The 25,105-nt window shown below is 47.9% G+C and overlaps 1 protein-coding gene across 6 annotated transcripts in view; it reads left to right on the top strand.

Annotated features, from left to right (window-relative positions):
- The window catches only part of TRIM66 (tripartite motif containing 66), a 60,908-nt gene extending 35,803 nt beyond the window's left edge, over window positions 1-25,105 (top strand). For 3 of the 6 annotated variants that reach the window (XM_074335954.1, XM_019728498.2, XM_019728496.2), the window contains 11 exons: window positions 619-780; window positions 10,310-10,831; window positions 10,992-11,184; window positions 12,661-12,721; window positions 13,179-13,353; window positions 13,640-13,929; window positions 14,393-14,519; window positions 14,813-14,887; window positions 15,257-15,409; window positions 15,832-16,050; window positions 16,763-25,103. In XM_074335954.1, coding sequence (XP_074192055.1) covers window positions 619-780; window positions 10,310-10,831; window positions 10,992-11,184; window positions 12,661-12,721; window positions 13,179-13,353; window positions 13,640-13,929; window positions 14,393-14,519; window positions 14,813-14,887; window positions 15,257-15,409; window positions 15,832-16,050; window positions 16,763-16,822 — 2,037 coding nt within the window. In that variant the 3' untranslated portion in view covers window positions 16,823-25,103. Of the gene's footprint in view, window positions 1-618; window positions 781-10,309; window positions 10,832-10,991; window positions 11,185-12,660; window positions 12,722-13,178; window positions 13,354-13,639; window positions 13,930-14,392; window positions 14,520-14,812; window positions 14,888-15,256; window positions 15,410-15,831; window positions 16,051-16,762 lie in introns of all 6 variants that reach the window. The other 3 variants (XM_074335955.1, XM_074335953.1, XM_019728508.2) reach the window with 2 other exon arrangements.

The raw sequence follows: 25,105 nt of genomic DNA, 5'->3' as shown, positions 1-25,105 counted from the left end.
CTGAAGAGGTACAGTTTGTACCTCTGGGATCTTTGCTGCATTCTGCATCTTCATTCTTAACTCTTGTGTTTTTATTCCAGAGCTTCCTGTTCCAGCCCTTCCCTCTGTTTCTTCTCACTTTTCCCATAGCGATGTCTCCTTTAAATCTGTAATCACATTTATATCTTCAAAGCAGCTCTATAGACTTTGACTTTATTACAAAACGTAAGGCCTCACATTTATGCTTAGTACTGACAACTCCAGATCATGCTTCAATGTCTTCCTCTGAGGCTCCTTTCCTTTGAGGGGATGTAGAATAATCCTCATGATGGCAGAGAAGGGTCTAGGGTTCATAGAGGACCACAAGCTAAATGTAAGTTATAACTGTTAGGATTGCTAAGGTGAATATGACAGAGTTCAGAATTCTTGGTTTGGGTTTTACCCTAAGACTGTCATTAGGATATAGTCTTAGGAAGAGTTTAGATAAGAGTATCTTTGTTTCTGAAAAAATGTTAAGCAGTTCACAATGTGTAGGTGGAGACAACGGGGAGTGCAGGGCAGGCATTAACTCTTAGTACTGCTGCTGCTACTGCTGCTGCTCTGCGTGAAACCCACCTACTTTCTTATCTTCTTCTCCAGGCTACAGATGAGCCCCCAGCATCGGAAGTCCCAAAGCCAGCTCTCTCTCTTGACAAGAATACTGCTGCTAACTTGCCCCAGGCCTCTGGGGAAGAGACCCCTCCCAGTGTCCCCCCACTGGACAGCGCCGTCCAGCACTCCTCTCCAAATGTGCTGCGAAAGGTACTATCGGAGCCTGCTTTCCCCGAACACCTGGGACCCACTGCCAGCCAAGACCCCAGGGAGCCGGATGAGGAGGATTGGGCGGGGGGCGGGGTGTCCCTGTTCCATCCCTGGATGTTACACAGCCCTGACTCATGCCTGCTGTCCTAGTGAGTCAGCACCATAGGTCTTTTTCCACCCCCATTTCCACACCCACACACACACACTTAAAATGGGACCAGCTTAGCTTCATTTGGTGGAAAGGAAAAGGGAAAGAGAGCCAATTTACTGAACACTTACTCTGTGCCTGGAACTGTGCACGGTGCTTCCAACAGTTTTGTGAGGTTGGCACCCCCATTTTATAGCTGAGGAAACTGAGGTCCAGGGCCCTGTAACTAGTAGATGAGAGGGCTAAAGTTTATTTAAAACGAGATCTGTCGGAATCCAAAGCCTGAACTTCTTCCTCTCTGCGATGAAAATGAGGAAAAGATTGTATGTGATTCCATACCTCTAAGCTGGTTGGCCTTAGCATTGGAATCAACGGGATTTGTTGGGTGAGTGGTTGCAGAGGTGCCTTCCTGCCCAGCCCCCTCCCTGCTTGCTGGTGTGCTTGTTTGCTCTGGCGATTACCCAGAACCCCACAACTCTTACCCCTGCTCCTTACCCCACCCCTGTCCTCCTCCTGGCTGCCCCTTAGTGTTGTGCCAGGTCCTGCACTTAACCCTCCCTTGTGCCTTGGCCCCAGTCCTCTTACCTGTTGCCCTCTCTGCTCTGGTGCGCTCAGCCCTCCTGGTGCCACACTTAGCCCTGCACCTGAAGCGCTGTCAGCGATTCTGTGCCCTCCCAGCCTGCACCCTCAGCCCTGCAGCATCCCTCTGGACCTACAGCCTCAGCTTTGTGCGTTGTTCTGTGTACCTACCCCTGACCACGTTTCCCCTGGCAGCACCAGTGCCGTATGTCTTAGATCAGTCTAGCTCGGTGATACTTGAGGAGAGAGTTTAGAAAAGTAAGGGATGGCAAAAAGGAAATGTTAACTTAGAAACTCCGGTTGACTCTTGAAGTCTAGGTAGGTCTCTGGTATTAGTGGCTATTTGTTTATGCCTGGCCTGTCCTACCTGTTGAAAACGCTTTGGCCTAGAGGCCACAGCGATGCTGTAAATAGGCCCTTTGTGGCTCCTTAGGGTTTAATAATGGGTCCTTAAATTCTAATACTTGGGCTAGCTGCCTATCCATCCAAACATTTATTTACTCACTCAATATTCAAAAAATATATATTAATCTCCTAATATGTGCCAAATATTTTGCTAGGTGTCAGGCACACATTGGTGAATGAGGAAGTTTCACAGTGGAGCTTACAATCTGGAGGGAGAGACAATTAAACAGGCAACAACAATGAAGTGTGATGACATGCTGTGACAGGGCTTGCGGTGTACAGAAGGGGCACCTAACCCTGGGAGGAGGATCTGTTCACAGAAGACTTCCTGGAGGACTTGATTTTAAGCTGAGATTTGAAGGATGAGAAGTTAGGTGCTATTGGGCGAGTGAAGGGGGCACGTGGGGGTGGGGCTAGAATGACTAGTCACAGGGAATGAAAGTAGGAAGCTCCAGAAGTGCCTGAGGGGAAGTCAGGGGGTTTCCGATGATTTGGCCTGGTGGGAACCTGAGGTATCCTGAGCAATGGGAGTGGAACCACAGAGGTCAGAAGGCCTTGTAAATTATGCTCTAGAGTTGGCGTTCAGTCCTGTGGGTTGTGAGGAGTAAATGAAGCATTTCTAGCAAGGAGGGACCCGGTTTGAATTCAATTTTAGCAGGGTCACTTTAGCTGTAGTGAGGGAGACCAAAATAGTACAGAGGAGAAGTAGGTGACGTTAAAGGAGATGAGTAACAATGGGAGTACAGACGAAGCAAGGACTTCAGGGGATCAGACCACAGGCGCTTTGGACTCAGTCTGATCTGCAGTGGGATCTGAGGGAGAGAAAGTCTTTCGGCTTGGCGCCCAGGTCTGTTTTGGCCCCTGGGTTGCCATTCACTGAGACAGGAGCACGGGAAGAAGGCATATTTGGGGGGAGGAAAAAGTTACGCTTTGAATTGTTGATGTTCTCCTGTGGAAGCTGCGTTAGAAGATGACCAGCAGGCAGCGAGCTGTGGATGTCCGTAGTTGGAAGGGAGCACGGGAATTGCCAGGGCTCGAGTGGTAGTGGAAGCCATGCAGAAAAGGCCCTGCTCATTTAACGAGCCTCGGTTCTGTTCCTAAACACCGGACGGAGGAAAGGAAGTGAGCCACGCGCAAGCATGGTGTGTGTGCTGCCTCGCTGGGTGGCCCACCGGGCTCTCTGAGCAGCAGGGAGTGTGGCTGCAAGTTGACAGTAGGGTTAGTGAAAGTCCTAGGAACTTGAACTTCTCTGTTTCAGTTGCCCTGGCCCTTGTTAACCTGGGCTCATGCAGAGGTTTGGAGGACAGGCAGCCTGGAATTTTTCAGTTTTATAGGCTTCTTCAAGGCTTGGACTCCCAGAAAAAATAACCTCAAGGTTGCCATCCTCGCCCAGAGGATCCCTTGTGTCTACTTGACTGAGAGAGGCACTGGTTATACACAAAGCTACTGAAATAAGAAAAAAAGGGCTTTCTTTTTGAGGGAGTTCATTACTTTGAGCCTGGGAGTGGGCAGGGTGGAGGGTATGAAGCTTGAAGATACCAAATAACATTTTGAGTATCTTCTCACTGAGTGTTAATACATTGTATAGCATTTTCTACTTTTTCCCATAAGTTTTTACATTGATTCTTCCATTTTATGTCTTTGTTTATCCTAGAAATGATATGAGGAAGCCACTTTCTTATGTCCCTTTGAAAGACGTGGAAGCTGAGACACAGAGGTTAAGTGACCGTTCTAAGGGTTCTCCCATTGACTATTGGCAAGGTTAGGTCGAGAGTACAGGTTTCTGACTCAACCCTGTGTTCAGTGACTAGGTTCGAGTACCCCTCTTGTGCACGGCAGTGGGAGAGGTAGGGCTCCATTTGGCCTTTTACCCGCTGGGTTTTCCTGTCTGTACAATCTCTGAAGTAGCCTGAGGCCTTGCTGGGGAGAGGTCTCAGGAGCCAGCCTCGTTTGGTCTATTTTTTCTTGATCTGGTAAAGGTGATTTAGCCTTCTGCCCTCTCCTCAGCCTGTGCCGGCCTGAGTGCCAGGGGAGTCAGAAGTCTATCTGATGGTCACAGGTCGGAGGAACCTGTGGCCCCGGGCACCTCTCCATGTGTCCCACAGGGACTTGTTCATGCTCTGAGTGTCTCACTGACTTTTTATCACCACAAGGAAGATTTCTGTTACCGCAGAGCCGCTGTGCACAAGTACCAAGGAGCTGGTACTAAATGAGCTGCGGTTGAAAGCAGATTGCTGCCGAAAATGAGATGTGAAAGTTCTAGAATGGGGTTTCTAGTGGCTGGAGCTCCACAATCTCAGGAGCATCTTACCCCTCTACCTTCCCTGCATCCAGCAGGCTGCTTTTGAATGAGTTTTGGCATTTGTCTGACACTAGCTGTTGCCTAAGCTTCCTAATCTCGATTTAGCCGCTCTGAAGAAAGGCCATGGTTGCAACTCTACAACAGAACCTCTTACATCCCAAGTGAAACTGGAAGACATTTGATGGCTTCATTTCATACTTCTGAACTAGTCGACTGCTGAAAAACACACACAGCCCTTTTCTCGAAGCTCTCCTGGAGTCAAGGCTGACGCATCACAGAGAGCCCCCTCTGAACCCCAGCTCACCTGCAAGAGGGATCTCTCTTCTGCTCGTAGTGTGACCGTAGATCTTCACAGAGGACTTTAAGGCCCCCAGAACGCTGTTTGTGGCTTGAGAGGAGTCTGGGATGTATTTTCAGTAAACATTACCGAAATGGTAGGCATGCCTGTGATCCAGATTCCCGTGTTTCCCCGAAAATAAGACCTAGCTGGACCATCAGCTCTAATGCATCTTTTGGAGCAAAAAATTAATATAAGACCCGGTATTATATTGTATTATATTATATTATATTATATTATATTCAGTCTTATATTAAAATAAGATCTGGTATTATATTATATATTATATATTATATTATAAGATCTGGTCTTATAGTAAAATATTACTATATCTGGTCTTATATTAATTTTTGCTCTAAAAGATGCATTAGAGCTGGTGGTCCAGTGAGGTCTTATTTTGGGGGAAACACAGTATTAAGAGTGATGCAATATAAAGGGTTATGACTCACACAAATAGCATTATTACCATTATTAAAGCACTTTGATACCGGAGCTATAAATGTGATTCTTACAACTCAGTGAAATTTACATTAGCCTGTAAGGAAGGAAGGAATTAAAGCCCAGAGATGGGTTTTAACTCATACTCTAAACCCCGGCATAAATGTGGAAATACTTAGCATCCTGCCTTCAGAGTTTCCAGATCCACTGCTATGGACCAGATCCTGGGTGCTTAATCTCGGGAACGATCTTTTCCTTGTAGCCCAGCCCTGACAGCAGCTTTTGCTCAGAATGTTGCTGAACAAAGCAGCTGGTGAGGCTCTCTTAGAGCATAGCCTGTGTTAGCATGTGCAGAGCTATACAGAGATCCACTCTGTCCTACTCAGGAATCAAGCCAAACATTCCCCAGGTCTGGTTCCCTGACTTTAGCTCCCTTTAGGAAGCCTGTTCTAGTCTGATGTGGTTCATAGACCAAACCCCAGCTCTTTGTCTAGTTCTCCTGGTCCATGAGAAAATAGGTCCTTGCTTCTGGGCCTTAAATTCCCTTCCTGGCCCAGCCAAATACCTCTGGCCTGCTTCTCCTTAGTCTCCAAGGCTTGAACCCCTCCAAGTGTTTTGAGGCTTCCACTTATTCTGGCTTTCAATTCAGATTTACTGGAGTCCACTTGTTCCTTTCCTCTTCCTTGTCCCTCAGACTCTGGGATCCTCTGCTTTTTCTGTCTTTCTGGGATCATCAAGGCACTGTGCACTCAGTTCTTCTCTCTTCACCACCCAGGAACTTTTCTCGTTTGACCTTGGTCAGTTAGCACAAATCAGCATTGTTACATTCGCAGCCATGGCCCTAATTCATACCAGGGCTTTTCACTTGCTCTGGAGGAGCAAGGGCAACAATTTCACTATTAAAAATTGGCCTGTGAAACCACTTACTGGGTAAGTTAGTTCCTTCCTTTGCTATCTGACGCAGTTGTTTCAAGATCTGCTATACTGTTAAACAGTCTGCCTATTCTGAAGCTGTTGAAGCACTCAAATATTCCAAGGATTTAGTTCACACATCTGTTTACTGCCATCTCCTTATCTATTTCCTTCAGCCAGAGTGTGTGCAGGCCTTCAATGCATCTCTAAGACACAACTCCCAAGTCTTTGGTCCCTTCTCCCATTGCACATTTACACGGTGGTCAGTCTTTGACAATTTTAATGATTGGAACAAAAACTTGAAACTGGAAGTGACCAGTCAAAGCTTCAGAGCAGCAACAAAACAGATGTCACAAATTCCACACATTATATTCTGTGTGAGATTATCAGGCCATACTCAGGCATCTATCTAGTCAGCGTTCTTGGTCTAGCAAGCTCAGTGATATGGTTTTCTATGGAACGCTTTAGTTTTCCTGTAAATAACAGTAAGCGGATTAGAAGCAGGGAGTCAGGACTTCGATAATGGCAGCTAACAAACAACAAGGGAGAAGGCAAGAAACATCACCTGGAGAAGTGGCACAATGTGAGGACCTTGAAAGGACAAACTAAGCCCTACAGTCTTAGAAGTTCCCTGAAGCACCACTGAACTACAGCCCACCCCAGTAACAGAAGTTCATCGGTTTCTTTGCATCACTAACAAATGGTCTCACTGGGCTCCATGTACTCTGTTTAATAAGACCGGGTAATGTATAAAGTGTTTTAGAAGTACTCCCCTTCAAAATATTTTTAAGCCAATTACATTTTGTAATTGGAAGAGTATGTTTCAGATATCTGGAAAATGAATTTCTGTGGAACACCACCCTATCTGTGCTACCTTATCCCTGGCAATATTATCTTGCTTGTAAGAACCTGAACTTTATATTAAACTCAGGGCATGTGCACTCAGTGTCTGTTTATTGACTTCTCAATCCCAGCTTGCTCGAGCACTAGCTTTCTAGCTAATGGCACAAAATCAAGGCGAGCCAGCAGATTTTTAAAGCTGGACTCACATACCTAGTTTTGGGCTGATAGGAGCTTGGGAAATCTGGGTAATCACTCTGTGTCTCAACTTCCCTTCCTGTTAAAATGAAAGAACAATGCTTCCTCTGAATTTTGACAACACTATGTGGTGATCATTAGAATAATAATATAAACACATTGAACTCCAGAAAAAGATCTGGGCCGTGAGGGTGGGGAGAGGGAGGGCAGCAGGTAACAGCACAGATCAAACAGGAGACAGGTTAGATGGGTGAAGGATTGCATAGGTGACTCGTAGTTGAGCGTCAGACAAATCTGGTAGGTAACAGGCCAGGCAAATTATGGAGGCAGGTGGTTCAGACAGGTAAATTATATTCAGACAGGTAAATTCTAGTGAGGTGATTCAGACAAGTCACAGGTCAGGAAAGGGCAAACAGAGATAAGGAGACAGAGGTAAAGAAATAAGAGACAAGAAGAGGAAAGGGACAGGGACAGGGCATATCATTTGGGAGGAGAGAAAATTAGGGGCAAGTGAGGAGACGCTAAGTCTCAGAGCAGTCTCCCCTCTTACCCCACAGGGACCTGAATGGGTTATCAGAGTGAATGTTTTTGTTCTTTTCCTCCCTGAATTAGAAAATGGTTTATTTTCACTTGCTAACCTTGAATACATATTTTCCCTCATGAAATCTGAAGACTTTTGTATGTTTGTATATTAAAGATGAAATCAAGGTATCAGTTACATACCTGACAGGTCGGACGTGTCAGTGATTGCCCTATATAGACTTTGCAGCTGGCCAGACACTGTCACCTTTTATCATGTGACCTGGGTGCTAGAGAAAGCAGGCGGCAGCATCTCCATTGACAGACAAGCTCCTCCTGTGTGTGAGGCACCAGATGTCAGTTGTGGCCACATTCCCCAGCCCTTCTCCAACCCTAGCATGTGCTTGAGAAGCCCTTTCCTTCCTTGTAGGCCCTAGAGACTCAGCCTGCTTTCCTGGCCCTGAAAGTAGCCACCCCCAACCCCCCGCCACCGCCCCTTTATCCCTACTCACCTTGTAGCACTGGCAGCAGCGTAGGACGGAGGTTCTCAGTGCCCCTCTTCATTTCTATACGTGAAAATTTGTTTTAATGTTTTATAGCCCTTCACTCAAGAGAGACAGATAGGGCATCAAAAATAACGAACACACAGCAGCATGCATAGTTCCAGAAATGCCACTGTGTTTGCATAGCCTGTAGAAATGGAGTCAGGGCTGGCTTCCTCATAGCACTTGCTTTGAGTCCCTTCTCAGAATTCCCCCATGGATGTTTCCCAGGGTCTTGTTACCACTGCCAGAGCTTCACCCCACCTCCTGATAGCTTTGACCTCCTTGAGATTGGCTGTAGACACGGAGACAAAGAGACCAGCCTAGTTTGCAGTATCTTAGGACCTGTTGCTGACCTCATACTGTTATAGGTGTTTACGGGAGCAGGTCTGTCAGGTTTGTCTTAAAATAAACTGTGACAGAGTTTTCATAATTCTTCTAGGGAAGGTGATATCCGACAAATGTGATCTCTACCCCTAATCTGGAAAGTTTTGTCTTTGGGAATTTAATCTTGTGCATATGTTGTGACATACAGTACCTGACCACTATTTCTTAGAATGGTCCCAGATGGGTTTTTGGTGCTTTTAATGCTTTGCACTGAGGATTTCCCTGAGAACCATCTATGTCATTGGTAGATAAAGTGAACACCAGAACTGCATTAAATATACATGTCAGATAGGGGAAAGGTGAAAAAATCCAGCGCAAAGGATTAGACTGTCTTATTTTACAAAAGGAATGCAACAATCATTGGATATTCCTGTCCATAGGTAAGGAAATATAAAATATTAAAAAGCTATGCTAGTGCATAACCAGGACAGCATGGGGACGCCGACAGACGCAGGCGAGGGCGTGCCTGAGATAGCCCTTGGAGTCTGACCACAGTCCTTTCAGCTGGGCTCCATGCCTAGTCTGTCCAATTTGATTTGAGCATTCATTCCCCCCATCCTCCTCCTCAACCTTTCTTATCTTTGGACTTAGACTATAGAACAAATTGAACCCTTTTAGTGGAAGACTATTGAACTACCAAGGAACATATAAAAAGCAAACTTTTCTCTGGAAAGCTTATCTGCTTTTAAAACTGAGAATTAAGAATAGAAAATAAAAGCTTCACTAAAGCAGTTAAACAAATAATAAGGGAAAAGAGTTGGGAGAGAAGAGAGATGATAAGAAAAAAGGAAAACAGGGGAGAGGAAGAGAGAACAAGGTGAAGAGAGAGAAACAGCAGGCGAGGGAAGGACAGAGAGATGGCAGCGTGTAGGAGAGATAGGGGAAGGGAGCAAGCACAGAGAAGCGAGGCACAGAGAGACAGACAGGCCAAAATGAAGAGTGTGGCTTCGGTGCCAGAGACGTAGATTCTAAATCGATAAAAGCCTTATGTAGTGGAGAAATAATGAAAGGATTCCCCCTTAGACCAGGAATGAGACTAGGTGGGCTACTATAACTACTTCTATTCAACCTCGTACTGGAGGTCTGAGCTAGTGGAGTAAGACAAGAAAAATATAAGGAAAGGAAGAAATAAAACTATTCATAAGTTTGTGTGCATAGAAAACTCCCAAAGCAACTTTATCAAGGTCTCTGAGTAGAAGGTCAACATACGAAAATCAATTGTATTTCTATATGTGAGTGGAAGTAAAGAGAAATTTACAAAATTAGGTTTCCAAAAGCACTAACAAAAAAACTTCTGAGGCCATTCTGAGCCTCATTTTTCTCAGTGTGAAATTGGGCCCACAACAACAACAATAATAATAGCAGCAGCAGCTGCGGTTTACTGAGTACCTCCAGTGTGCAGACATTGTTCTAAACGTTCACACGGATTCTTTATTTCAACCTTCACAGCAACCCTTTAATGTTTGTTGTGAGGATTAAATGGGGAAATGTATGTAAATTGCCTTGCATATAATAAATTAGCAATATAAAAACAATCATTATTTTAGAGAGACTCATAGACTCAGTTGTTACTCGTAGAACTAAGCTGCTATTCATTCGGCTTAAGATTTGTAGAATAGACACTCATGCATTATTGTTGTTTTTTGAAATAGCTCATTGATTTATTTATTCAGTCAGGCGCTGCTCTCGGGTCGAGGAATACAGAGGGTAAGCAGAATAGACAAAATCCATGCCCAAATGGCATTTACAGTTTAGTAGGGGAAGCAGCCATTAATGAGATGGTGTCACAGATTGTGCTATGAGAATAAAGTCTAAGGAGTGATGAGAGCACAAAGGGGGAAGTTCGTGTGGGCTGCATCTCCCCTCGCCCTCTCACCACCCCCTGCTAACAGCCTGCCTCTGCCCTGTCTTTGCTCCTGCAGCACTCCACTTCTGTGAGCATTCTGGGCTTTTCCAACACTCTGGAGATGGAGCTGTCATCTACCAGGCTGGCAAGGGCCCTGGAGCCACAGATCCCGAGTGTGAGCAGCCTGACAGCTGGGCCCCCCCAGACAGGACCGAGCCTGCTGAGTGGCCCCACACCAACCGGGGCCAGCCTGATGAGTGGTCAAAACCAGGCCATGCCCCGCCTGGCAGTCAGTCACCTGCAGACTGTGCCCACCCTCGTGCGTGGCACGCCCCAGTCCATGCCCAACCTGATGAGTGATTCCTCTCGGGCCGTCACCAGCCTGGATTGTGATCACTCACAGGCTGAGCCCAACCTGATGCTTGGTCCCACCCAGGCCGTGCCGAGTCTGGCAGCTTGTCCTCTGCAGAGCATGCCTCCGGCTTCAGACATGCAGCTGGAAACGGGATCCCGCTGTAGTCCTGGCTCTGGCCGAGCTGCAGGGAGCCTGTGCCCTGGTGATGGGGCTGACCCCTCCCTGGGGAATGCCCTGTGTAAGGTAAGTCCTGGGAAAACACCATTCAACTTTCTCTGCTCATCACTGGGCAGAATGGTGGACCCTGAATACCTTACTGTGGCTTTAGCTTTGCAGCTCTGTGACTGCTCGTGGCTCAAATGTCTGATTGCCTTGATCCATGTTGGCCTTTTACTTTTGACAGATGGAAAGTGAGGATTCCACCCGTTTCACTGACTCTCTGGGACAAGGCCCCACAGCCCCTGGTCTGGATATTTCCAAGGACTTGGCTATCCCCTCAGAACTGGAGGAGCCAATTAACCTCTCTGTGAAAAAACCACCACTGGTTCCAGTGGTCAACACATCCGTGGCTCTGCAGCAGTACCGGGATCCAAAAGGTGAGACTCAAGTAAGCTGCCTTCCTTTCGTGCTGGCCACAGATTGAGCAGATGGGCTCAGCATTTCCAGGTAAGACAGAGGTCAGCAGACAGGCTCTAAGTCCGAGGAAGCAGCGTTTCTCTCTCAGGCCAACTTTACTCTCCCCTCCAGAACTGGCTCACTGCTGCCTGTTCTATTTCCCTCGCTGGGGCTATGGCTGACCCAGGCATGGCCAGGGCTTAGCCTCCTTGGAACATTCTCCATGCAAACAGTTCTGGGGTCTGGGTTATAGGTAGTGGATAACAGGAAGAAGTCACCCCAGAAAGGCTAGCCTTGGCAAACTATTTTAGGGAAAAGAGCATATCTGACTTTGTAGTCAGATAGATCTAAGTTAGAAAACCAGCTCTGTCTCTATGTTTTATCCTGGGCAAGACACGTAACCTTTCTGAGCTAGTTTCTTTGTGAATGGGGCTAATCTTATGGGGCTAGCCCTCAGGCTGCTGGAACAAATCACTGCAGTAAAATTACGTGGGACTTACTCTGTAGTAACAAGAATTTGCCTTGCACCTGGCAGTAATAGGGATTTGTGTTGTGCCTCGTAGTAAAGGGAATTTGGACCAATGGAGATGGCCTCGAATCCTCTTCTCAGCTACCTATACCCCTTCTTGGTGGGGCTAGGCTAAAGCTCCTTTCTTCTGCGGAAGGGGAGGGCTAGTTGGGAAGTTAGGAAGCAACTGACTAGTGATCATATGGGACTTTTTCAGTGCAGCCTATGATGTGTGTGTAGTTTGTAATGTAACATATAAATGAAAACGTATAAACGTTTTCATTTATTCGTTTCATAAGTGATAACGAAAGAGTTTTTCTCCTCTTTTTCTCACACTGACTCAATGAGCAACTGAAAAATTATTGGTTCTTATTAACCGCACAATCACATAACCTGCTGGCCTGTGGGAAGTACCCAGGACAGTGCCTGGTGTTGAGTGCGAGCTCAGTAAATGCTGGTCTCCTCCTCTCGCCCCGCACTACCTCCTGCCCGCCTACTCCGAGCAGGGCTCCTGGGAGCCTCTTGCCCGTGGAATGTGAGCTGGGGTCTCAGGCAGTCCTAGAATCTCAGCGCTTGGCTGAAAAGGCAGAGGCTGGACAGAATGACTCCTGACAGTAGGTGACGCCAGTGTATGGGCAACAAGTGGTTTCCGAGCTCACTTTGAAGGTGAGAAGCTGGCCCTGCAGCGCCTGACCCAACAACACTCACCTGTAGGCAGCATCTGAGTATTACTGTTTTTATCTGTTTAAAAGAAGTTGGCCTTCTTCCCGTCTCAGGAAGGAGAGCCATGGCAGGATTGTCACCACTATGAATGATTATAGTGTGTGTAACAGGTGTGTGACAGGTGTGTGGCCAAAGGTATGAATAGCAGATGTGAGTGGAAGGTGAGGCTGACGGGATGTGTTGTCATAAATATATGTTGCAAGTATTTATTTGTCTTTTGCCTCAGACTATGAGAATTTGGAACAAGGAGACCTAGAGCTGGACGCAAAAGAGAACCAGAGCATCAGGTAACAGACTCTTGGTCCAACCTTTTTCTCCTCCCCCCGCCCCCGCCCCGCTCTTCGTGTCCTGGGAGGTTTGCACAGGAAGTAAGCATCCTTGATGACTTAACTAGAGGTGGAAGTTAGCCTGCACTGTCTTCTTCGACCCCCAGACTTCGCGTGGGGCGTGGGGTTGGGTGTCTGGGAGGGCTGTAGGAGAATGTGCGGCTCCTGCACCATGAGGCACGCGCTCTGTGCAGTCCTCCCTCTTCCAGGATCCCCCTTCTTTGACCAAAGGGCTTCCCAGAGGCTGACAGGGCCTGGCCTGGCGGAAGGGGCAGGGGGGCGGACTATGGTGCTGTCGAGGGCGGGACTGAGGAGCTCTTCAGCGTAATTCAGTGGTGGGGTCATGGAGGAGCCTGCCTTAGAGGTTGGGGCCAGAGGAGGCCCCCACCGAGACCCAGGGGTGTCGCTCTTGCCACAGACCCTTCAGTAGTGAGCCCAAGATTCCCTACGTGCGTCTGGAACGGCTCAAGATCTGTGCTGCCTCCTCGGGAGAGATGCCTGTGTTCAAACTGAAGCCCCAGAAGAATGACCAGGACGGCAGCTTCCTGCTGGTCATCGAGTGTGGCACTGAATCCTCCAGCATGTCCATTAAGGTACCACTCTGCTCTGCTTTGGCCTTGAACCTTGACCCAGACCAGGAGTCTCTCTTTTCTCTCTGCAACTGCCAGAATTCCAGCTCTGGTCTTGTCCCGAGTGGGGCTGCAGCTTGGCCAGACTTTGTCCCCTGCTGAAGGGGTCCGTGACGTGCATTCTGCCAGGAATCATGGGCTTGGCTGGCTTGTGGTCCTGGCATAAATCGCTCCCTCCTCGCCCTGCCTCCCTCCCTCAGCAACCTGCTGGTGTTGTACCCTGACTGCTCAGGCTCACTTCTTCCCCAAGGTCAGTCAGAACAACCCGCCCGATGCCATCCAGGCCCCAAGTCTGGGAGGAAGAAAGGTCACTGTCACATCTCTGGCTGGGCAGCGGTCAACAGAGGTGGAGGGGGCGTCTCCGGAAGAACACAGACTGATTCCTCGAGCCCCTGGAGCCAAGAAGGGGCCCCCAACACCAATAGAGAACGAGGACTTCTGTGCTGTGTGCCTCAACGGGGGCGAGTTGCTGTGCTGTGACCGCTGCCCCAAAGTGTACCACCTTTCCTGCCACTTGCCAGCCTTGCTCAGCTTCCCGGGGTGAGTCATGCCAATCCAGGGCCATCGCCTGGCCAGCAGGGGGCCTTCCAAGGATGATTATTCCAGGCCTGGCCAGTGGACGGTCTTCCTCCCCTCCCTGGGCCTGTAGGAATTGCAGGTCTGAGTTAGTGGTCCTACAGCTGTGTTCCTTCTGCACACTGAAAGGTGGGGGTTTGAAACTCAGGGAGCTCCCTTCCTTCTCTGTTCCCAGCGTCCTCCTGCACACAGATTGTCCCCATAGTCCTGTCCTAGCCTTTTCTAACTCCTATTTTCCATAGTCATTCAATCCTGAGTTACTTGATTTCTCTTAAACTTGTGGCTAGGAAGCCATTCCCCATAGGAAGAACTAGGGACTTGGTTTCCCACGCCCCCACGCCCCCCATGCCCATCTTGGGGCCCAGGGATGGGGAGGGAGCGCTGGGCGATGTGCTGAGGCCTAACTTGGCCCCACCCGCCTCTGCAGGGGAGACTGGGTGTGCACCCTGTGCTGCAGCCTGACCCAGCCCGAGATGGAGTACGACTGCGAGAACGCCCGCTATAACCAGCCTGGAGCACGGGGCCCTGCTGGCCTGAGCATATCCGACCAGAAGGTAGGGAGCAGTCTCTGGGAACAAACAAGCTTCCCTGCCTGGGGCCGCCGCCCTGTGCCAAAGGCCTGAGGCCTTTCCAAGGCGATGAGAGGCTTCTCCAGCTGCCTGACAGCTTGGCCCATTGGGAGTTTGTTGTGACTTTCCTTCTGCCAGTGGAACTGTGCCTTAGTCTAGTGGCTCCTACCCTGTAGGACAGAGCCAACCCCTCTAGAGTTATTAGGGTGACTATCCTTAGTTCTTACTGAGGCAGGGCCTGAACAACGTAACACCATTGCCAATTCTGATTTCTGCAGAAGTGTGAGAAGCTGGTACTGTCCTTGTGCTGCAACAGCCTCAGCCTGCCTTTCCATGAACCCGTCAGCCCGCTGGTAAGGAAGACCTCACTGTGTCTGCCTGCTACTGTGCTTCCTGCTTAGAGGGCCCTAGGCCTGGGGGCAGACCATGGTGGTTCAGGTGGCTCCGAGCACAGCCACTGGAGGTACAGTCATTTGTGGGTGGACCGGGGGCATGGCCACCACAGCCTCCCAACCCCGCAACTGCTGCATCAGACCCAACTTGACAAGTAAAACATTCCTCCTTTCCCCTTTCTCTTTGTCTTCTTTTGCTACACTTTTTTCCTTCTTGCTGCCTTTCTTTCTTATGTTCTTTACGTGTAACCCAACCAATCTCCATCTCTTCTTCCCTCTTGTCTATATCTCTACTTCTTCTCTCTTCCCGCTTGCCTCCTTCTCCCCCAGGCCCGGCATTACTACCAGATTATCAAAAGGCCTATGGACCTGTCAATCATTCGGAAGAAGCTGCAAAAGAAGGACCCAGCTCACTACACCACGCCAGAGGAGGTGGTGTCAGACGTGCGCCTCATGTTCTGGAATTGTGCTAAGTTCAATTATGTATGTCTTGCCTGTTTGCCTCTTCCCTATTTCGTGGTGACCCGAAGACTCTCATGGCTGGGTGGGATGTTGGGTTTGGTCCTGGGCTGCTTACGAGGACCTGGAAGTAGACCCCTGGGGCCTGTTGTAGTAGTGAGTGTTTAAAAGGTTTCTCCCCCATTGGGCGTCAGTATGGACTCCGGAGGAAGATGGTGAGGGTTGGGGTGCTAATAACTGGCCATCTGTGGGTACCTGTCAGGGTTATTTCTGCTTTAAGAGCTAATACCAAGCTGGTTACTCTGAGTCCTGAGGACAAAAATGTCAAGTTCCAGACCTCCTGGAGACCCAGCTAGGCTTTGTGCTCTTTGTATAGCTCTGGATGGCCTGGAAGAGACGGGCTGGTGGAAACAGGCCAGGCCATCACTGTTCTCCTCCCTCTTCAGCCCGATTCGGAGGTGGCAGAAGCTGGCCGCTGCCTGGAAGTGTTCTTTGAGGGCTGGTTGAAGGAGATCTACCCAGAGAAACAATTTGCGCAGCCAAGGCAGGAGGACTCGGACTCCGAGGAGGTGTCCAGCGAGAGTGGGTGTTCCACTCCCCAGGGCTTCCCGTGGCCCCCTTACATGCAGGAGGGCACCCAGCCCAAGAGGCGGCGGCGACACATGGTAAAGTGGCAGGCAGGTGGGTGGGTGGGTGACTGGGCAGGCAGGGGGCACCTGGGCAGCATATAGAGAGCAACCCGGAGTGAAGCTGCTCAGGTGGCACAGGAGAATGGTGGCAATGAATCCTTACTTCCAACCCCTACGAGGAAGGCAGGGCAGTGTGGGGCTCTCAACTCCAATTACCCTAAGGTTCAAAAGTTCCGAGAGGTGGATGTACTTGCCCAGGGTCACTCAATAAATTAACAGCAGAATCGGGGGTGACAATCGAGGGCTCCTGACTCCCAGTTCAGTGCTGGTTATTCTACACTTGATGACCATAAGAGGAGAAGTATCTCGGTGCCTGATCTCAACTGGGGTTTGGGAGAAAGGAAGGGATCTATTCAGCCCCTGGGGACAGAGAAGGAAAGAGAGGTAGTGCTTGCAGCAAAGAGAGCTCCTCTGACCTTTTGGCTGGTCCCACCTGTGCAGACCTGAAATATCAATTCAATGCTATTTAATTTCACTGAAATGAATTACCTGCTCACTGGGTGCCAGGGTCTGACCTGCCACCCCCTGTTGTTTACGATACTTCACACACAGTGAATAGTAAGTTTTGCTGTTGCATTCCTGGGGTAGAGTAAAACCCTTTGGCATCTGGATACTTGCAGCCTTTTCACTTTAATAAATCCTACATTGGGCTGTTTCAATTCCAAAAATATATATTTTTTTCTTCCAGGAGAATGAAAGAACAAAAAGAATGTCATTCCGCCTCACCAACAGCATCTCCCAGGTGTGAGAGCTGTAAGGAGCCCGAATACAGGCAGATGGTGCCCCATCCTGTTGACCACTCCTCCCCACCTTTCAGCTCATTCTCTTCAGATTGTGGATTTGAGACAAGTCTCGTCGAGCTGTGTAGTGCCCTGCTTTGCCATTTGCATCTTCCAGCATTTATTTGGGAGCCATAGTGCATCCACTACAGAGAAGATTTCAGTAATAAACAGCAAAGAGGGAGGTGTTCTCTATTACCACAAAAATCAGATGTGTAGGGTCCACTTGACAAGACCAAGCCTGGTCAGGCTCGGGGGAACCTCACTTCCTTGGTGAATTCTTCCTGCTGTGAAAGCAGGATTTTTACACCTTTTAGTGTGCAGGGCTCAGGAGCAAGGTGTACATCTGAACTCCTCTGGGGCTCAGAAGAGGGTAAAGGAAGGGAGCGAGGCTCTGACACATGGCAGCCTGTGATCCCTGGTCCAGCACAGCCAAAGACTGTCACTGTTTGCCTTTGCTTGCCTGCCGGGACAGAGGCATGTGCCCTGGGCAGGGTAATGGAGGCTTCTAGAGGCGAGAAGTCTCGAATTGGTGCCTATATGGGTTCTAACGGTTTTCAGGGTATTTGTTTCTCATGCCCCCTTTCCTGATGTTGACTTAGGTGGCTGTTGTGAAAGTGCTCTGGTTAGTATGGCATTCTTGAGCGGGCTCGGTGGCTGCACAGAGAGTACTTACATCTTCAAGCTCAGATTTCACTGAGCTTAAGAAGATGTCATCTTCAGAGCCAGCCCTCAATGCCACTTTCTTTAGGCTAATAGCAGCTCTTCTTTTGTCAGAACCTGCCTTCCTAGAAGTGATTGTTGGGGGCCACCCCTTCATTATGTCCATTTAGGTAGGGGTCTGGATCCCAAGTTCCGCTTGGGAAATTGTGAGGCAGCTGCTTCAGATAGTTTCCTGGGCAGGGAGAGTGACCCACAACCAGCTCACTCTGCTGGGCCTCTCCTCTTGCTTAGAGATCCCAGTCCTCCTCTTGTCCATGTTCACAGAGCCAAAGATCAGGAGTGAGTCCTCCGACTTGCCTGCCCTCAGGCTGTCCACACCCAGAAAAAGCCAAGACTCTACTGGTAGCCCTGTTTTTGTTGGAGGTTGGAGAAAGCTGAGTGACTGGCAGAAGCCAGACCTAAGTGTTCATGGGAAGCACGGTGTCGGGTGGAGAAGGGGAAGACAGAGGCGAGAAGCCAGTGTCCTTCAGTAACCCGGAAGCAACTTCAGGACTTGACTTCTAGAAACCAGAATGTTCTAGAAGCCACGGGAACAGGGACCGAGCTCCAGGCTGCATTGTGAATGGGTCTCACGGTCTGTTCAGGCTGTTTGGGAGGAAGAAACATAGGCAGGCACGGGGAGCCCACCACCTTGCCAGCAAAGCCTTGCCTGACGGAGAGCCTGTTGTGAATGCTGTGTACTCGGCATTTCAGTGGCCTGGCGACACAGCTCTCCCTCGGCCCGTCGTGCTCTAGCGAATTTCAAGGGAATCGTAGGTCATGGCTTTATTTTTGCTTAGAGATGCAGGTTAAGGAAGTTCTTGTTTGCAGGGCCTTTGCTAACGAGAACACTGTGATCAGAGAAAACGTTTCTTCTCTCCTTGTGAGGTGATGGCACTGCTCATTTCCTTCTCCACCCAGGCTGGAAGGTCATCTCCACTTCAAAGCAAATGGTGCCCAGTGACTTGCCATTCTTTCACCAGCACTTGCCAAGCTCGCCTAAGCAGGTGGGCTTCCATAATCCCGTTGTCTAGTTTGGGGTAACTACGTCTTATACTCCAGGAGCCGGGCAATCTTTGGATTTAGCCCTCTGTTCTTTGGGGCTTTCTGGTTTGGGCTGCGGCCACTCCCCTTTCCATTTTTGAACCCTTTTCTCTGGTTGGTTGGCTTTGCTGGGTTCCCTCTGTAATTACCTCACTAACTCCTGCTCTTGATCATCTTTCCTTTGCGTGGCCCACATTCCCACCTCCCGTGAGTGAACTCCATGGTGCTTTGTGTTGGGCAGCCAGGTGAAAGCTGTGACTGGCTCAAATTTGATTGAGATGCTTCCCTAGGACTAGCTGGAGGCCACAAATATGAATCCGAAATGCTTGGTTAGATGCTTGGCTTCCCTTCATCAGTGAAGCTTCCAGCTTGTGTATAGCCTGATGGGGGCCCAGGGATCAGCGTGCGGGGCCAGAGGACCTCAGTGCTGGGGTAGAGAGTCACATATTCCCTTCCAATCACAGAGACCCTGCACGGTCACAGGCTCTCTTCAGGCACCTGATTTGAGAGGGGCAGGAGGTTGGGTGTCCTTTCCTCCAAGGGTTCGAGGCCCTGGCCCATCACACCATCCCTACAACGGTTACCTATAGCACTGCCCTCTCTCTGTTTTTTCCTGAGTGCTTAGTACCAATGTTTTGAGTCATGGTTATGTTTTGTTTTGTTTTTGCATGCAGAAAACATCATGACTTTTTAGAAAAAAAAATATTTTTTAAAACTATTAGCTGAATGATTGACTTCAGTGGCTCTTTGAAAACACTTGAGCTGAACCTGCTTTGGACTTAGTCTGATAATGGCCCCATTTTGAAGTCAGTCCAGTCCTTTGACCCTTAACAAAGTCAGGAAATGGAGGTACTATAAGTTCTGGATTCTTCTGCCGTCCTAGAGGAGAAGTTGGGCTTCTTGGGTGTGTTGAGAAACAGGAGAGTGAAGTGGCTTCAGTTGATGCAAAGGGGATTTTAGTGCAAACTTTTGTGCAGGATGAACTTGCAGAGGACTCTTCCATAACACGGGTAGGTTGGCTCGCCTGACTTGTGCAGCTGCTAACTACATACCCTCTGCATGTACCCTCCCTAGTGGCAGCCACCAGCCCCTCCGTAGGCTCTGTTCTATGAAGGCCCTGCCATCAACCCTGGCACACTCTTGAATCCTTGTACCCATTTCTGGAAACAGGTCTTTGCCTTGCTCCTATGACCAAGGCCCCTTCTTGTTTGTTCCGAGGCTCGGCTCCACGCTCTCTGTCCATAGTATCACCTATAGCCTTCTTTTCTAAACTCCTGAGCCGAGACTTTGCTCCTTCTGTATCACTACTGCGGTGCTTCCTCTGCTCCCACTTCCTCGCTGTTATTTATTTAAACTGCCTGCTCCTGTAGCTCGTTGCCACGACCTCAGCTGTTCTCCCAGTCTCAGCCTTCCTCTCCCCAGCCTGAACCCATGGCCCATCACACACTGACATTTTTATCAGCATCCTGAACTTTCTCTTCTCCTCCAACTTTTGCTGAAACTGTTAACCATTCTTCATTTTCTCCTTCAACCTATTTTTTGCTCTTTCTGGGCTGCTAAGCATGGCAGATTCAGCTGACAGCCTCAGTTGGTCTCTCAGTGTTGACTGGTATAGCTTTGACTTGTTATTATTCTGATTTCCACCCATGCCCTGTAGCTTTGTTCTCAGCAAATGACTGACCTCATTGCCTGCCCCCCAGAAGGGAGGCCCTAAAGCAAGACGTTTCTTGCCCACTTGTTCCTCTCCCGTTTCCATCCATCTCTCTGTCTCTACCCTCCCTGTGTTCCTGTTGGGTGCTCTATCTCCTGAATCCTGTTATATGTCCTCCAAGACTTTGCTCCATCACCTGTCCCACTGCTCTCGCTTCCTGGGGTCTTCACCCTCCCTCTTCATTGGTTACCTCCGCATCGCCTACAAATAAGCAAAGGTCTCTTCAGGATTAAAACAAAATTTCTCAGAGTCTGTTGCCCCTTACACTTTTCCCGTGTCAGCCAAGTTTCTTTAAAAACTAATGTTTTTCATAAATTCTTTTCTGTCACTCTTCAACCCTCTATAGTTTTTCATGAAAGTCACCAGTGACCACCGAGTTGCCAAATCAAACACCTTTCACTTCTCCACTGTCTCGAGCTCTTGATAGCATTTCACACCATCCATCTGTTCCTTTTGGAAACATCCTCTTCCCTTGGCTTGTATGACACCGCAAGTCCCTGGATTATCCTCTTGCCTCTCAGCTGCACAGGCTGAGCCTTCCTTGAAACCTTGACAGGGGGACACATCTATGGCTTTCTGTGGTCTCTCCTCCTCCTGAGTTGGGGAGGCAAGAGGAAGTGCAGCTGCTCCTGCTCCCCACTCTCTGTCAGCCTATTTTCTTTGAGTCCGTGTCTCCCCTGAACTCAGTTGTCCCATGCCAAGCATGTTTATGAGCTGTGCTGGGATGACAGCATCTGTGAGGCCTCCCCTGTGTCTCTTCCAGCCCATCACAGAGACAGATTTTAGCCATGTTTGCTAAGGGGACCCAAGAGCGCGACTTGGGTCTTAACAGAAGCAGTTTGCTAAAGGGGGTTACCAGGCTAGCCGGCAGCTCTTCACCATGACCCCCGTACCAGTTAGAGCTTGCCACAGTTGGTGAGGAGCTGGGGCTCATGGTAAAACATGTTTCCATGCACGTTTTAGTGCTGCTAGCCGGGAGAAGAATCTTGGCCGGGTGGGCGTCTGCCACTGATAATATTCTGCCAGAGGAAAAACTGAGAAGTTCTGTGATTTACACTTGCCGGGGCCTCAGCTGGGGTCAGCCTGGCCTCCTTTAATCAGATCTTTCCCGTCTGTTCTGATCACCACCACCTGCTTGCTCCAGTTGTTCCTAGAGCTGAAGGTAGACGTGGCTCGTTTTCTTGGAGGTAGCAAGGTATAATAGACAGATATGTGATTTGAGATGCTGAACACCTAAATTTTGGCTCTGCCAATTAGGAGCTGTGTGACCTTGGGTACAGTTTCCCCATCTATAAAGTTGTGTGTGTGTGTTGGGGGTGGGAGTTATTGAAAACGGTGACTCTCAGAAGTTCTCCAGCTCTGACGATGGTAATGGTGATTCTAGCTCTAAAGCTCAGGCCACACAAGGAACAAGGGAACCCTGGGAGCAGGACGACGGCTGGGGGACCCTGGCCAAGGCAGGGCAAAGGGACCCTCAGGCCAAAGTGAGCTGCTTTCAGGAAAGTCCGTGGTAGCTGGTGCTGTTTCTTGAGCCATATGCCCATTCCTCAAGCTGCACCCCTTTCTTGGATATGTAGGGTGAGTTCCTCCTAGGCCTCTTCTAGAAGTTGCCATTGGAATCCAAAGTTTTGGTTGGGGGCATGAGGAAGGAATATTGTAAGGGGAAGTGTCACTGATCTGAACAGGACCTATACATTCAAGAACAAATTAAAAAATAGCACTTTTCTTTACCAATAATTGTGTCCTGGAGTGTTTTTTCAGTGACGACAGTCGAACCTGCTTAATGGTCTTCTTGCCCCTGGACTCCCAGCATCATCGAGGACACAAGGTAGGGAATAGACTGGGAAGCCTTCTTTCTAGGGAAGAACTCAGCTCTCTGCCTCTCATTGCACAAACACAGCCTGTTCTTCCAAACGCAGCAGCTAGACTGAGGTGGGGTTAGGGGAAAAGCATCTTATGAATGCCTACCACTTCTAGGTGCTAAGCATTTCCAGAATGTTCTTTATATAGTGATATTCCCCAGTTGCCTGGCCTTACCTGTCCTTTCTGCCCACTCTGCATCAGTGGTTTCTCAGAGTCAAGGGCATTGTATGTAAAGGATATTTGTCGTTCATTTTGACTACGTAGAATCTGAACTCTTTCCTATTTGGGGGAAATGTCTTACCTCAGGAGTCTTGAGAGGCAGAGCTCACTTCTCACTACAGAAGCTGGATATATTAAAATCTTGACTTCCCAGCATCCCTTGCAGCCAGGGTACAGGTCTAGTGGTGGTAATTAAAACAAAAAAAGCAGGGACCCCAGAGACTTCTGTGGTGATGGTGTTGTTTGCACTGAGGTGGGGTTTCCATGGCAGCAGGAGCAGCAGAACAAGTTGAAGCACGTGGTGCTTGATGGCAGTGTTAGTTTCCTCAGCAGACCAGTTAGCTCTTAGCTTAATTTTCTGGCCTTTCCAGCAATTCTGTGAACTACCTAACAAGTATTCATAAACTCATTTTCTGTTTAAATTAGCCATGATTAGTTTCTTCTCTTGCAACTGAGCATACTAATTGATGCAGAAATCTCAGATAATCTGATAAAGGCATGGACCCACTCTTTCAGCTCCAGATCCACAAGTCCTTTGGTCTATTGGACAGCTTTGTGTGTCTCAATGTCACCTGACACACGAGGCATTCCCTGGCACCCTTAACGTATTCTTCCTCACATACTCCCTGTCTCAGAAACCAGGGATGTGGGAAGGCAATCAGAGAAGTTTGTGTTTCAGCAAAGGATGAGCACTACTTTCAATGCTTAAGATGAGACCTAGAAATCATCCCTGATCCCTCACCCTTGCCCAGACTGGCCCAGGTATGTGAAAGCTTTCCCACGCCTTCTCTGAGCTTTCTCTGCTGTGTTTGGGCCTTACTAATTTTATTAGCATTGTCCTTCTCTAGGTCCCTCTCCACTCTCCACTCCTCAGTTTCCATGGCAAGCTGCTAGAGCAAGCCCGCCCTCCAGAGCAAGCCCTGCCCTGGCAGGCGGTCTGCAGCACACTCCTCCTCCTGCATATGTGGCCAGGACGCAGTATAGACAATGACTTCTAAAGAAAAACTTAAAATAGAAAACATCCAGACGTTATGTCTCTGACTGAAAAACACATCACCTAGGAAGTGTTTCCAAACAAAATAGAGTCTGAATCTAATCAAGCCTCTAGACCAGGGGTGTCCAAACTTTTTTCAACGTTTTTCACCAAGGGCCATATGAGGTAAAATACACAAACAGCCAGGCCACTCACTCGAGGTGAAGTATGTATTGCCTCACCTGGTTTATTTAAGTAAACTAAGTACATTTTTGGAATTTGCTGCGGGCCAATTAACAATGGATCGCGGGCCACAGTTGGCCCATGGGCTGCAGTTTGGACCCCCCTGCTCTAGACCTAACTACCAATTTTCAGATGTAGCTCGCAATTGACAGGAAATGCCAAGACTAGAGGAACGCTTTAAATGACTTCACAACGATCCAATCAGAAAATCCAGTTTTTGAGAACTCAAAGGACCAATGACCTGGTATCTTCAACAAATGTATTGCAAGGGGACAAAAGTCAGATGGGGGGAAAACCTACAGGTTAAAAAGACTTGGAAAGCATATAAACCAATTGCAAAGTATAGAATTTATTTCCATCCTAGTTTAAACAAACTTAAAATATCATGAGACAAGTGGGAAAAGTTGAACACTAACAGGATATTTGATGATATTAAGAATTATTTTTTGTTATCATTTTATTTTTATGTTTTTTAGGTGTGATCAAGATTTGTAATAGACTACTAGAAATAATGGAGAGCCTATAGAAGATGGTGAAGTAATTAATAGGATACAATGTAAAATGATATTTAAGGAGTCTATAGGGCATACTTTAAAGGAGACGAAGACGCTCCAAGTCTTTGTTTGAGCTATGAGTCTAACAGAGTCATGTGATGCATACAGGGAGAAGAAAACTCCAGGCTTCTTCTTCTGACTTGAGAAAACCCTCAGGTATTTCAAAAAACAGAGATGCCAGTTTTAATAATTATCAAAAGAGAAATAAATTATATGACAGCGAACAGATTTGCACATTAGATTACATTTCATAAAAGGTAACTCTCTTTGAAGCACAGGCCTCTTAAAAGATGCTTTTGTATGAGTAGCATTTCTAAGACTCATTGAACAATCTTGCTCTGTTTTTTGTTATTATAAATTTTCATGCAATCTCCACACTGGATAGGAGGATAAGATTGTTTAATCTTCAGTGGTAGTTAGACTGGGTTGGTTTTCACTAGCAGTTAGAATGGCCTAAATTTTCAAGACTGGGCACTGAAATTCTATCAGTTAACTGTAAGACAAAATTTCCCTTCTAAGAAACTTTAAGTGTATAATATAGAAAAGAACAACTAAATTGGAGAATAGCCTTGTTTTTAGGTGATACATACTAAAATATTTAGGGATGAGGGCTCTAATTCTCAAGGATTCAGAAAAACTGTGGACTATATTACTAGAGAGAAGTAAAGCAAATGTGACAAAAAGTTAACAATTGTTAAATCTAGATGAAGTGTATATAGGTGTTCATTGCATTATTCTTGTGGGGAGGGGCAAATAATTTTAACAAATGAAATACGAGTCACACAATGTTGCATTTAGAATAGCAACATGGAAAATACTTAGGAGATGATATTAAATAATAAAAAAAAACCACCACAGAATTACATGTAAAATAAAAGAAAAAAGATAGAATACATATATATTAAGATATTGCCAGTGGCTCTATATTAGGAATGGTAGCATT

Source organism: Rhinolophus sinicus, linkage group LG06 (assembly GCF_036562045.2).
Source record: "Rhinolophus sinicus isolate RSC01 linkage group LG06, ASM3656204v1, whole genome shotgun sequence".
Lineage (NCBI taxonomy): Eukaryota > Metazoa > Chordata > Mammalia > Chiroptera > Rhinolophidae > Rhinolophus > Rhinolophus sinicus.
The sequence above is the reverse complement of the archived record's forward strand: the minus strand, read 5'-3'. Positions and strand labels throughout refer to the sequence as shown.